Source organism: Rhagoletis zephyria, unplaced genomic scaffold (genome assembly GCF_001687245.7).
Source record: "Rhagoletis zephyria isolate East Lansing unplaced genomic scaffold, Rhagoletis_zephyria_1.1 Rzeph_scaffold_00012, whole genome shotgun sequence".
Classification (NCBI taxonomy): Eukaryota; Metazoa; Arthropoda; class Insecta; order Diptera; family Tephritidae; genus Rhagoletis; species Rhagoletis zephyria.
In genome coordinates, this window is record NW_016157096.1 from 646,164 (window position 1) to 661,326 (window position 15,163).

General features: G+C 36.1%; 1 protein-coding gene across 3 annotated transcripts in view; it reads right to left on the bottom strand.

Moving 5' to 3' along the window:
• Tab2 (TAK1-associated binding protein 2) overlaps nucleotides 1-15,163 on the bottom strand; it is a 46,049-nt gene that overhangs the window by 3,670 nt on the left and 27,216 nt on the right. For all 3 annotated transcript variants that reach the window (XM_017610892.1, XM_017610877.1, XM_017610887.1), the window contains exon 2: nucleotides 12,611-14,798. In XM_017610892.1, the coding sequence (XP_017466381.1) occupies nucleotides 12,611-14,768 (2,158 nt within the window). In that variant the 5' untranslated portion in view covers nucleotides 14,769-14,798. The remainder of the gene's footprint in view (nucleotides 1-12,610; nucleotides 14,799-15,163) is intronic.

Here is a 15,163-nt window from a genome sequence, read left to right on the forward strand (position 1 = left end):
GTATAAGAACAACCGTCCGCGGAACATTAAACATCAGAAAAATCTAACCAACTCAAGAATCACAACAAATAAGTAAACGTTTTAAATCTCACAAGTTGAAAATTTTACAGAACAACAAATGATAGCTCTTACTGCACTTTATTCAAATAGGCATGCCGTCAGAGACGTTAAACTTGGGTCTTAGTGAAGTCATCTATTCAGTTGGCAGAAAAGGGCTCTTATAAGAATAACCGCTTCCAAGATTACTAATTCTTGAAATATGTAACCAAAAGCCACAATGCAACGTTGGCAAAGTTTTTTCCTTGTGTTAGACAGGGTGAGAATGGCGCGTTTTGGAAGAAAAAGTATCAGTCTGTTTAAGCTAGTTGTGGATGCATTTTTGATAGCATGCGTTCAGTCCAGCAAATAGCGCGCTCAAAAGTATGCAGAGTAAGATGCCGAGGACTGTGCTATTTTTTCCCGACTAGTTAGCCAAAAAATGTAATTCTCAACCGCCGGAGGAAAACTTGTGTAAAAAGCAAGTTGCACCGTCTGACTTCCATTTGTTTTGATCTCTGCAAAACTCTTGACTGGAAAAAATTGGCCGACCAAAGAGTTCTGCATCGATGGAATTATGAAGCTACCAGAAAAATTGCAAATATGTACTTGAAGTACATGCATATAAACCTTTCCGAAATATTCGTTTGAACGCTGCCTCTTTAAATAGTTCACATCAATGCAATCGAGAAAATAATATAAAATATATACATACATAAATGACGCAGAAAACTCCAAGACGCCAAAAAGATTAGCTAGGCGCACTTCATCTTCAGCGTCAGCAAATTAGAATTTATGACCCTTAAAACATGAAAACCAATAAAAATGTGTTTATTGCAAGAGAGCGCCAAGTTTCTTTTTTTTATATTTGATTAAATAGAATCTTAGCATACTATTTTCGTGCTTGTCAAAAATCATTAAATGTGCCCACTTTGGTCCACTCCATTAAAGCGCACACAAAACGCCCACATTCGACGCTATACATAAAAACTTATGGACAACAGTACGTGTCGGACAAGTCGTAAAGCATTGGATCTACAAATAAAATACGCAACACAAATTCATTTTTAATCCGATAAAATATCGTAAATGCACCCTATTGCTACCAACACCCATTTTAGTACGTAAAATAAGCCAACAAATTAGAATTTAAGATATTTTTAATACATTTATTATAGAAAATCCATCGAAAAGTGAAATTTTTAGAAAAGTAAGAACGTAAATCTATTTTCACTTCATTTTTTTTCAGCTGTTGCTAAATTGTTTATGTGTGCTCGTTTTATTTTTGGCATTGCTAAAATAGCACACCGTGGGTATCTTAAAAATATAAAAAGAAAGGAGAAATGTTAAACAAATTAATAAAGATTCCTGCGCATTTTTATCTGATTTCTAATAATAATTTAATAGCGTTAAAGTGGCAACCAAGAAAAAGGAAAAACAATGTTGCCTGCGCGGCGCTGCCGGACATAAACGAAGATCGCCAATCGACGAATTCTTTGGATATGTGTAAATAATTTTTCTCAGTATCACACGTCAAAAGCAGTGATCTATTCAATTGGTTGAGATGGACTTTCTTAAGACGAAACGTTTGCTAGCTTACTGGGTTCGCCTTTCGAGCTGAGCTGAAGATAAAACTAAATGTGACAGTAAAACTCTGGAAAGAAATTTTTTTACTAGCTTTGAAGAGAAGGCATATTGTCGTCCAGTTGAACTGATTAATCATTTGTATTGCATAGCCTAAGTACTTGCTCCTGGATAGCATAGGAAATTTCACGTTGAGATATGGAGTGACTTTTTAGTCAGTTAGATCATCTAAACCTAACCAACCTACTGTTCTTCCCGAATCTGAGGTCAATATAATGATATCATTCGAATTAAGGCTTTTGACCTTGATCTGTAGACATGATACGAGTCATATGAATACCGTAATCATGCGATATATTTTTTCGTATCCCAAATAACGTACCGGTGGGTCTAGTAGAATAGAGTGTAACCGTAGTGATAAACTAATCTATGATAAACCTTTTATCACAAAAATTTAAACATAACTCAAAGAACGACCTATATTTCACAGCGCTACATTTAGAGTATTTATTTCTCATGGTCGGCACAACTACAGGAACTGCTTTTAAGAAATGAACGGTAAGAGGACGAGATTTCCAATAAAATTATGTCACATTCTCGTTCGGTAATTCTAAAAGCACTTTCTCGAATGCCTATCGGAACAAGATTTTTGGAAAACTAGATTGCCCCCACCTGCTTCGCTGAGTGTATGATACTTCTGAGCGCTACAGTAAGCGTAATTTATTTCAATGAAAACTGAACATATTTAGAGTCAGCTTGAAACATACCAGATTTTCAAACTAAAACTTTCTTAACCCTTTTTCTTGTGATACATTTCAACTAACTTATTTCTTGAATTCAATCCGAATTTTAGTTTTTAAATACGTGGCAACCCTGCTACATGTAGCTTAGAAACAAAGCATTTTCAAGACCATTTCCATGGATACCCGTAATATTTTAATAATTCATTTAACTTTTCAATATAGTTTATTTGAATTTAGTTTTAAACAGGTGGCAACAAACCCTCTTCAAACACCTCAGAAAATTCTACTTAATTAAATTTGACTTTTCAAACAATTGGCAGTCTCACAAAAATATTTTCAAACTACAACCTTTCGTCTGATACCCATATTGTGTGACTTATACCACCAATTACTTAATTCCCCTGATTCCAGTAAAATCCGATTTTTTAAATTGGTGGCAACCCTCATACATGGATCCTAGAAATAAAGCCTTTTCAAAACCATTTAGACTGATACACATATTGTAATAATTAATTTAATTTACACAGGTGGCAACCCTAGTAAAACATCTCAACAATATTCTAAATGTTCAAACTAAATGTTTCTTAACCATTTTTCGTTTAATACCCATATTTTAATTCTTCATATAGCTTGCATATAATTAATACAAATTTGACTTCAAACAGGTGGCAACCCTTTTAAAAATATTTTCAAACCAAAACCTTTTTAAGTCTCTCTCGTCTGACACCCATATTGAATTTGATTATTTAAACAGCTGGCATCCTTCCTTCATGAGCATTGGAATTGATTTTATATAGCTCTATTCCAGATACCAGAACTCCACCACGCATAATACCCAAGATATGCACGCACCCTTGTCTAATCGAGATAAAGGATATCCTATGTTTTAAGTTGGACTAAGTTGCAACATTGTGTAAAATTTCATTAGGATCGCTTGAATTTCAGTTGCCTTAAACAATGTCCTATGTACGGGGACAGTCATATCGGCCTAACCACTAAAACATAGCCTCGCAAACTTTGTGTTCTGACAAATGAAACAAAAGAGCTGTAATAGATCTCCAATGCGTATAAATTCGATACGATGGCAATAAGTACTCTTAATGCAAGTATTTAAGTAGATATATCATTTTGAAACTACAGTGGTCCTTACAAAAGCAAATAGGATAAAAAATTATCAACCAAAGAAAGAGTAAATCGTATTTTGTCTAAATTTTTATGACGAGATTATAAAATCATTAAGTTTATGGTGTTCAAAAATAAAACTGAACATGCATGTAAAAGTGCATAAGGTATATTTTTTCGGTTTTTATTCTAAATTTAAAAAATTCATGCTAAATTTAACAACACACCGGAAAGCAAACAAAAATATTCGCACATACTATGTACAAAGGTGTACATTTGCAAACGTGTGACTTGAAATACATATGTTTGTACATTAGACCTTACCAGAAAAAAAAACCTCCCCTTATACTATAGAGTCTAAAGTATTTTTGCAAAGCAACTTTGAAAAAAGCTTTTATTTATTTTTTTGGTCGAACACAGAGCTTAGCTTTTTAAATTTTTTCGGCATTTACACTCGGATGTTAATTTATGTTATACCGATGCTTTTGCCTTGGGGAGAAAATGTTTTTTTTGTTCCAAAGTCCATTGACCTCAAGTACCACGTACTAGTACTTATCCACTATGCTAATTTCCTCCTTAAAGCTCGCCAAAAATCATTAAAGTTTTGTTAAGGAAGTATTTTGATTATTTAGTAGAACAATAAAAAAAAAATATTGCCGAATGCAGGTGTCACCGAAAAGTGTTCGGCAAAAAAAGGTGTTTTTCGAAATTGCGTCGCAAAAATTGCTTAAAATCAGAGGTGATGCTGTCTAATGTACATATGTATGAGTTTATGCAACTATAGACGAAAAGGTAAATGTGTTTTTTTTTTTAGCGGGTGTTGAGAAAATGCTGCTCAGCAATCAGCGTCATAACTTGTCTGTCGTTTCCTGCACGCACCTCTCCCCAGACATGATGTTTCTTTTTTGGCGGCGTACAGTGGAAGTGTGTTAGTTGAATAATTGAGGTAGGTAGGCGGCGGACGTGAGCTGCGCCAGCAACTGTCGCGTGATCGAATGTCAAATATGTATAGGACATTATTAAGAAATAAAAAAAAATGCTAGAGCGTGGCGACGCACAACTGCTACACAGTGTGTTTTTTTTTTTAATAGAAGGATTCGCTATAGTTTTTTTTTATTTTATTAATTAGTTTTAAAACTTTAATCCTTATTTGCATTTGCCAGCAGTGTAAACTTTGGGAGATAAATACATGCGGCACCAGTTTCGAGTCTATTAGATTTCTGAAAATGAGGCCTTATTTTGGGCAAAAGTGGGAGTATAAAGGACTCAAAATGAAGGAAATTAGCATGTGGCTACAGAAGATATGGCGTAAATTAACCGACGAAGACTTGCCTGCCACTTGCGCTTTTCTCTCAAAGTGTTTACCGATGGTAGACCCAATAAAATCAAATTAAAGTAAAATTTACGGAAAATTAACAATAAAATAATAATATAAAGGGCCCTTTCATTTTTCGAAAAACCCTGGGCGCAATACATATGTATGTAGAGCAAATAAAAAATGTATTACATACAAATAAAAAATATGAAAAAATTATAATTTCAAACCTATAAATAGAAAAGTATTAAAAAATATTTAGAAATTAAATTTATTTATTAGCTGAGCTGCGTAAATGCATAAATATGGTATGCCAAAAAATGTTTATCAGCAGCATATTCCTTATTGTTTTCGACCACATGTTGTGACTCTTCACTTCTTCGAAAATTACAAAGCTAAAAGAACTAGGATCAAGGTATAAGGTAGAGGTGCGCACTCAGTAGCTCACGATAACATCACTGTGGCTCGCCATGGCTCACTTACATCAAACACGCCATTTTTGGAAGCACAACACGCAGAATGATGACACCGAGCGTTGACTTAGTAAAAACAAACGGACCAAAAATCCATCGTCATTCATTCAATGCTACAGGCCAGTATGCAGCTTTCAAGAAAAGCAAAAACTCCATATAAAATGACGTACAAGAAATGGCTTAGCAATTTTCTCGTTTGAAATTTCTTTAAGGCAGTACGCAGTTCTTAAGAAATTTACTACGATTTGGCCTTATCTCGTGTTGGCTGGCATTTGCTCAGCATTAGTACCTAGCAAAATAGATGTTGTTGCAATTTTGATTGACGTATATAGCGTCAAAACTTTCAAATAGAAAATCAATCACTTATGCAGGGTGTCCAAAAGGTACATAAAAAGGTCTTCAAGAGTTAAGTATCGCGGTTATTTGAAAGCAGTTTGCTGTACAAAGTTTATTCCAACCGACATCAATAAAAGGGGAAGGTTATAAAAAATACATTGGAATATTTTTTATTATATATGTATGTTATTGAATAACCGTGGACCACGCAAACCACGTGACTTTTTTTTTTGTATTGAAAAGGTGGTATTTCAAGGGTGATCCCATACTAATTTGGTTTAGTTAAGATCATTGGAGCATGAAGAAACTAACGCCACTGCTAAATTTTTATATGAGCATTGAAGTCGGTGGATGTTTTAACTTAAAAATTACTTGTAAATGATTAAATTTTTTTAGGATTTGGCAGTATATTTGCCTTACTTTTGCGTGTTCGATGTTAGACTTAATATGTTTGCAAAAAAAAGAAAATAATTTTCTGCCGCTGATTTAAGAATTTCAAGTATTTATNTTTTAAAGAATAAATATACTTGTGTAATAAATTTTGTGCAAATGTGTTCCAAAGTTTTTTTCCAAATTGGGAGTGGAACCCTGCGTGGAGAATGAAGGAATAAGAAATCAGGTGATCTCAGCTGTTTTCAAATGTAAACAAACAAAATGGCGCTTTCCATACTTGTAAGCCTCTACAATGCATAAAACGAAGAGAACATACACACATAAGTAAAATCTGCTAGAATTAGAAAATCAAAAATGAAAAAAATAAAAAAAAACAAATTTTCATAAAAATCTCTCTGAACTTGAAAAATATGCCAAAACAAAGAAAAGGCACCGCTACGAAGTATGTATGTATGTACATACGTATATATGTATGTATGTACCCACTAGAACTTGAAGGGAGATCTGCTCGCTTAGGAGAGTAATGGGATATATTCTAAGCGAGCAGTTAGGTTCTCAATGAACTCCCTGATTGCTCATTTAGGAGGTAAAAGGGATTACTCGCCACCCTAGGACATCCTGTGTTAAAGGGAGTATACAAAATTACATGCTTATACATAGAAGCATAGGGAGCAATGCGGAGTAGTCCTATACTCCAAGGGAGTACTCACCGAGCAATCGTACGATGATCCCAAGTTCTACTGGGTAGTTATTATAATAATATAATGTATACATACAAATATCCTATAAACGGGCGCTTATAATTGCAAAAAAAAACAAAAATAAGAATAAAAAAGTAGTGGGTTGCAGATCGTTGGCGACACAAATGAAAATAAGATATTAAATCTTGAAAACAAGCTATAATGAAGAGAAAAAATTAAAAAAAAGTGCATTAAGTTGTCAAAGCGTTAAAACGTAATAAGAAATATGTCCTAACGTGAGAAAAAACAAGCAAACTAAAAAATTACGTACAGAAAGAGGAGGGACACATGAAGAAGGCACAATTAAAACAAAAAACAAGTGCATAGCAGCTACATACGGTGGCGAAAATATAAATAGGGACGTGACGTTTTAACAAGCTTTTGCTTTTTATCTTTTGTTTATTTGATGCTTTTCAATTTCTTGTGAATTAGAAAAATTCGAAAAACTTCAACAATATTGTTAGCCCAGTCAAGTTGACTCAATAAATAGGGGTAAGTTTACAATAATTCGCATAAAGCTGAAAATTGGTACGAGTGTTGCGAACGCCATTATGAATGAAATGTCAAAAGTCCCTATCGATTCCACGTCTAGGTCAAAGGTCACATAAGTTGCTTTTTCGCATTTTTCAGCCAAATGGTACGGTTTATCATAAAAATAGATGAGACGAAAGTGTAGATCATACAATTATCTATAAAAACTATCATAACATTTTTCATCCTAAGGATTACCATTTCTGAGATATAGCGATTCAAAAATGTAGTAAAAGGAACACTAATATGCAAATCATAAATTTGTGTAGAAACTTTTTGTATGTATCCCTACTTAAGTGCTCATAACTTCTACATTTATGATTCAATTTAGATGAGCAGGGCCTTTTTGTATTTATAAAACATCATGTTTTAACGTGCGAGAATCCAAAAGTTAACAAGTTCTTTCGTGTTGATATTTTTACCCAAGGTAACTTTTTTTTATTATATATATTTTTTAATTATGCGAAATCGTCGATGAATCAATGATTAGCTAGTATGGTTTAAAAATATCGTTTACGTAGAAGATAGTAAATTTAATAAGCTTCACTACTGTGAAAAGAAATTTATGATTCGCCAGCTATATAAAAAAATAATATGCAATTAAGTGAGTGCCCTTTTTCACATCTCTAAAAACCGAAATTTGTCTATATCTCAAAACTATTATAGTTTATTATGTTTTGACTTTATATTCAGATTCAGCGGAACATTTTACATAAGGGGAAATGGTGTAGTGCCACAGGTGGGATTTCTTGTAAAATAGTGTAACTATCAATTTGATGAATAGTTTAATCTAATTACTTTTAAAACGCCTAAAGCTGGTCAAAAAATAGATCATACTTATTAAAGCACATACATATGCATATGTATATGTAATTTCCTCGAAACACTAGTTCAAAATAATTTTTTCTAAGAAACATATTCCAAGAAGTTTTGAATTCTTATCATTTACATATGTAAATGCATACATACATGGATGATTTAAATTCCGGGGAAGATATTTGTTCAAATTAGCCAATAAACATGCTAGTAGGTTAACATGTACATATGTATAGATATATGTATGCAGCACTTTTAATTTTAGCATTTTTAAGACACCAATTTTCGTTCATATAAAATCTGTGATTATGCAGCACAAATTCGTAGACAAATCATTACATTAACAGATTGAACAACACTTGCAATTTTCACAGTGTAGATACATTAGGGAGGGTTTTTTTTTTTTTTTTTTAATATGTGTGCATGGCATAGGAGGATTCTACGTATAATTCTAAGCAAATTTACCGAAGAAACCATGGGTCTAAAACCAATTTGGAAAAATGTTTCGAAGTTTGCGAAAATATGTTTCGAAGAAAATGTTTTAAGAAAAAGCTAAGGGCAGAAATGGTTTAATAATAATAATAATAGATAGGCGCTTACACATAGTGTTTGGGTAAGCTTGCCACACAAAGGGGACAGTTTTACGCCGACTCCGAACGGCGAGATTGTATTTTGGCAGAAATAATCTCGGAGGTTTGCCATTGCCTGCCGAGGGGTGACCGCTACTAGAAAAACACTTTGTTTTTTTATTTTTTGATGTTGAACCGGGCATGAGCCCAGGCGCTGCAGATTGGTAGGGCGCACTGCTAACCACTCACCACAACGGCCGTCTCATACAAAAAAAAACAACACTTTTAGAATGTTTTTATACAAAATATAAGCACTTTACTTTACTTTACTTTACTTTACGGCACTATAGAAAAATGCCAAGAAACCTATTTTCGCAATTTGGCAAACTCCAAATTTATTTTAGACCCATGGTTTCTTCGGCAAATTTTCTTGGAATTACACGTAGAAGGATTCTTTTGTGCTATACGCCCATGGTCGAAAAAATCTCTAATACAAGTTGACCCGCCCTAATGCACATTTATACCACATATGTATGCTCCTGCTTGTATACATATTTATGTGTGTTAACTAAAAAGCAAGCAAATTAGATAAGAAAGCTGAACACATAACAAAAGCAAGCGACAAAATGAAATAACTGAGTATACAAATATGTAGGAAGAAATATACATATGTACAAAAAAAAAAAACAACATTGCATTTCACAATCTATCATCTACTTAATTTAGTTTAAGCAGAAAATGACGTCGGCAAAAATGCAAAAAGCTGACAACAATATTATTTACATGTACAAACAAATGAAAAATATATAATAAATAAGTGCGAATAGAGCGCTGTGAACTTAATTTCATACATACATACATACATATATTTATGCACTACTTGAAATTGTAGCATGTATGTTCATATGTACATATGTTTGCATGTAGTTTTTCTAATCAATCAACCGATAAACATTTGAAACACAACACGTTGCCTTACCTTGGCATCCTAATAATTTGTGGGTGTATACAGAGTGTGCCGAGCTTAAATTTTGTTACATTAACGGTCAAGAATAACTTTCCAATATAGAAACGATGATATAGTAAAATATCGAGGCATACATATACATACTATGCATAGGACAATAACGCACTCCACTCTACATACATACATATCAGTGCGATGTACATATGTATGTATGAGATTATTCTACCTATTTTTAGCTATGAAGCTTACAAGGAAAAGTGTCGCAAATCTCGAAGGCAGACAAAGACGCGCAAAGTAAGAAACACAAACCAAATTTATAATAATAAACATTACCAACACATAAAGTAATCGCTACGCTTATCAGATTGATTAAAATTGTTATTGCGTCGTTAATAATTTATGTGGGTGCACCTGACTTTAAAAAGGAAATAAAATAATTTGTTTGTGTGTATGTATGTACGTACAGTGACTCAAACAAGTGTTCACATGTTGATTTTTTTTTTAAATATTTACAATGTTTTTAAAGCCAAAGTTTTTTGTTATTTTTCTATAAAAATATTGTCGCAGCTTTAGCCAAAACATAAATCAAAGTTTCAAATTTTATAAAAAAAATTAGGAAAATTCGCCAATTTTTCAGAAAATTTCGAGCTTTTTAAGCTGAACTCACAACATTTTTGTGTATGCAGTTTTATAACCCATACAATTTTAGTCTCACGAAGTGCACGTTTCAAGCAGCTAAAAAATCCCGTTGACTTTTGAGATTTTTTTTGTGAAATAAAATGCGGGAAACCATTCACAACAAAATTTCAAAAAATCAACACCCGTTTCTGTATATAAACAAATAAATAAATAAATTTCACTTGTTATATAAAAAATAAAAAAACGCGAAAGCAGACGCAAAAAAATAAATTCTCAAAAATCAACGGGATTTTTTAGCCAGTTGAAACATGCACTAAAATTGTACGGGCTATAAAACTGCATTACGAAAAATGTTGAAAAAATGCAGATTAAAAAGTTCGAAATTTTCAATGAAATTTGTTGAATTTTCCAAAATTTTGTATAAAGTTTGAAACTTTGATTTATATGGCTTGGACAATATTCTTACAGAAAAATAAATAAAAATTGAACTTAAAAAAAATATAAAAATTTAATTGAAATACGTTGTGTATATTAAACAAAATCAGCGCGTGAATACTTGTTTGAGTTACTGTATATATGTTAATAATATATATACATTGTTAATAATAATGTATATATGTTATTAATAATGTTAAAGAATGTTGAAGCGAAAACAAACAAATTCACTAGAAAAGTAAATAAAATCTGATTTTCGATAAAGATTTCAAAATGGTGCACGAGGGCATTGGCATGGTATATATACGTGGATAACTGAGCAGGCATTTAAACTGGATAAACAACGCAATCTACGCCAGATAGAGTTACAGGGGAATACTGTTTTACTGGTACTGAACTGTGGTGCAATAATGAAGAAGAAAATATTTCTTAAAAGAATAGACGCTAAATATGGGCTATCTATGATTAAAATGACAACGCAACTTAGAACTATACCGACGGCTTGATACCATGCCTTGCTGAATTTTTCGACGGCGGACCGGACATCCAAGAATATGGGGTACAAAACTGCCACGGAATAGTTTGTATACAGTACATAGTATAGCAACAATATTTCCTGGAGGAATAGCCTATATCGACGGCTGAGTGGAAGATCGACCTATCTCGGCAGTCGGTTCAGAAAACTTAAAAAAATGCCCTACTTTAGATTTTGGTTGGAGAACGCCCGATATGTTCCTGGACCTGAACTTTAAGGTGTATGTGGAGACTACTATTGGATTGAAGGTTGACGCAATGGCACGAATGAATTTCTATATCGACAGTCATTGTGCACCCAACTTCTTGAGGAAGTACGGTAGAGTACAAAAGCAGGCATGACTGAGTTATACGAACGGAAGTGTAGTTGTTCGGGGTTCTGACGAATACTGGCAACGACGAGGCCGACAGACTCGCCAATCAAGTCGTTCTGTAGCAGGTAGCGACGGTGCTGCCAGGTGTCTAGAATAGTTTCTTTTATCTCTTAAGAGCGAGGGCGCTAGGCCTCTAGTTGGTGTACTAACAGGACAAGGGCTTTTAGTTGCACATACCTTTAAGCTTGCTCCAATTTGTGCAGATTTGTGGGCAACGCGGAATGAAGGGACTGTGGAGCACATCCTCTGTGCGCTTCCATCCACCTTAGCTGCATCCATGAGTGTAGGATTTTTCACCGAATCTAGAATCAGTGCTCCAAAGAGGAAACAACAAACTTTCCTAGCTTGCGAATAGATCAATATTTTCAGACACTGAAGAATGTTGCTCTAAAGTGGGCACCCAATTCCTCCTTGCGTGGTAAAAAAGGTATTAACATCGTTACCGATGCCTACTGTAAGTCTACTTAAGGTTTGTTCTCTCGTTCGTTCTAAGTATTCCATTTTGACAATAATTCTTTTCGAGCATTTTTGCAAAAATAAGCTGCGAATTTTTTATAACGATAGTTGCGATTCCATAGGAGTCCAGGCTAGTGGAAATAGTGACATCTTACTGGAAATCGATCCCGTACTCGGTTCTCTGACTAGTGTGAGGTGAAAATGATTTAAATACTTGTTTAAGTGGATTCTAATGAATTTGAAAGTCTTTTTGGTTATTTACATGTGTGAGCTGAGTGTGTTTACATACAAAATTTTTATTTTTTGACAGTTTTACAAGTTTTAGTCCGAGGAATACGGGATTGAACCTGATACTAAATTATGTTGAAGTTAAATCCTCCCTTTAACACCCCTTTCCACCAACAGAGCTAGGCTGACTCTAAAAGCTCACCAAAAAGTACAACTAATACATCTTTCTTTCTCTGAGCCACCATCAAATAAACGAAAAAAAGCCAATTACTTCCAGATTGCCAGAAGGCGACTGGACTTCACTTCAAGAAAAACTTACCACTATTTTCGTATGGCAGGCACATATCGTCGCTTGTTGGTGATGTTGTCGTTGTTGTAGTTGCTGTTTGACTTCCTCGCACCGCCAGCATATGCGCTGGCTGTGATGTTGGCGATGTTAATGTTGTTGTTGGCGGCTGTTGTTGGTGCGTTGCAACCGCCGTCGGACTTATACCGCCCGTTGGTCCACCTGGACCATCTTGTTGTTCCACACCAGCGTAATTACTACTATTACGCGGTCGTATGCGACTCGCATTGAAGACGCCACCTTGATCAGTGACCGTTATATGGAAATTTTGCTGATAGCCACGACGTGCGTCGAACGAGGTGCTGGAATAGGTAAGACCACTACCGTTACCGCTCAATGCTGGACCGGCAGATATGTCGATTGTTGACTGTGGTGCGACGGCGGTGGGTTGACGCAATGTCAAATTGACTGTGGTAAAACTTTTCTGACTTGTTGGCGTACTACTTGCACTACCGCCAGCGGAAGAAGTTGATACAGCGCTTGTGGAAATTTTCGAAGGAGGTAGAAAATCACGCGCGTATGGCGGCTCTGGCTGCACTGTGATAACTGAGCGATGACGGATCGGCGATTTGAGTGGCGATGAAGGTTGTTGCTGATAAGCTGGAGCAGTGGAAGCAATGTGACTGTTGTTGTTGTTATGCCTATTGTTATTGTTGTGGCCGAGCGCAAAAGCTTGCGATGTCAATCCCACATTGACAGCGAATTCGCTCTCGCCGCACGAACTTATCGGACTCGTCAAGTTCGATTCGGTCGAGTAGCTGCCACCGCTTTGTGATTGTGGTGAATTTCCGCAACTGTTATTGTTGTTGTTGTTAATTAGATTGTGGCTATTGTTGGTTTGATTGTGAAATACGGGCTTCGGCGCGATCGGAGGCAGCGGCGCTTTACGTATTGGCTTTTGCTGCGACGTATCCGCTGACAAGCCGGTCGATGGCTGCTGCTGCTGTTGCTGGAGCTGGCAGCGCTGCTGCAAATGCTGCTGTAACTGCTTGTTCAGCTGTTGCCGTTGCAATTGTTGTTGGGACGCCTGCAAGTTAAGCGTATTGGGCCGCGCGCGCGGACGCGTGGCTATCAACGGTGCTAGCGCTGGCGGTGTCGGAGTTGCGCCTAGCTTATTGAGCGCCGCTACGAAATCACTTGAGCGCGCACACTCACCGGGTGTGTTTGTGGTGGCGGAATCGGCCGCGGGCATATCACACGTTTGACTTGTGAGTTCACCGACACTATTGTTGTTGTTGCTGCTGTGGTTATTGCACGGCAAATGATCACTACTAACATCTTTCAACAAGTGACCACTATTATTGCAGATATTATTGTTGCTATTATTTGTTTGCACCAGCTCAACACTATCACAATTCGTTTTCACGTCACTTCGCTTCCGTGGCAGCGTACCCGGCGGCGGCTGTGTTGGCGCGGCGCGAATCGGACGCAACGGCGTAGCGGGTTTTTGCGACACAGCGTTTTTATGACGTTGCGGTGGCTGCGGATGTGGCGATTGTGGCGACATCTGCGCCTGGGGGCTAAATTGACGTTGCTGTTGTTGTTGTTGTTGAAACGATGGCTTCGACTGATGGGCACTATTATGTTGCTGGTTGATGTTGTGTTGCTGCAACACCTTCGCTGGGTAAGTTTGCGCTGGTGTCGGATTCAATGCCAATTCATTTCTCAACATCTGTATGCAATTCTCACGCTGATGGCAATTCTCGTTCACGCATTGCGCTACAATCGGATCGGGTATGGTGGGGAACTCCTGCTTCATCTCATGAAAGAGATGCATAATACTTATGTTCGTGCAATTGCAAGCGGGACGTGCGCTAGCCGCTCCCTCCGAATTATTGCCGGCGGCGTCGATGCCACTGTCACTGTTATTGTTATCGTTGCTGATGTTGTTCAGTAGATTGTCTCGGCTGTTGTAACGCCGTATACCCAGCTTGCTGAAGGTTTCAGCGAGGGGTGTACTCGTCGTTGCGGAGGTAGGCGTTGTGTGTTTTGGTGATGCTAAATCAGTGGAAGTGCTAGGATCACTGTTGTTGTGGTTGTTGTGGACTTGGTTGGCGTTGCTGTCGTTGTTATTGCCGTGACTATTTTGCTTCAGAAAAGTAGCTGGCGGCTTTGGTGGTTTAGCCGCCATTTTTGGCCATCATTTGCCACGCTCACGCACCTGAAACGCGGAAGAGAAGTTTGATTATTGGAATTTTCGACATGGAATTAATACAAAAAGGATTCGAATTAAAATATATAACAGACTCCTAAAGGAGGTATGTATGTGAATGAGTAAGCACGCAAACATTCCAACTCAGTGCTTTTCCCAGTTTTGCGGTTTTGCTTTTGGGAAAAAAGAATGTGACATTTTTTCATTAGGTTTTTTTTTTAATACAATATAAAATGATATCAAAAGTATACTTTTATGGACTGCCTTCACCAGTATACACCGATGGCTATCAAATACACAACTTTTTCGATATCAAAAGTTAATTTTTGTAGATTTTTGTTACCAATATACACCGATATTGTTATCGATATATT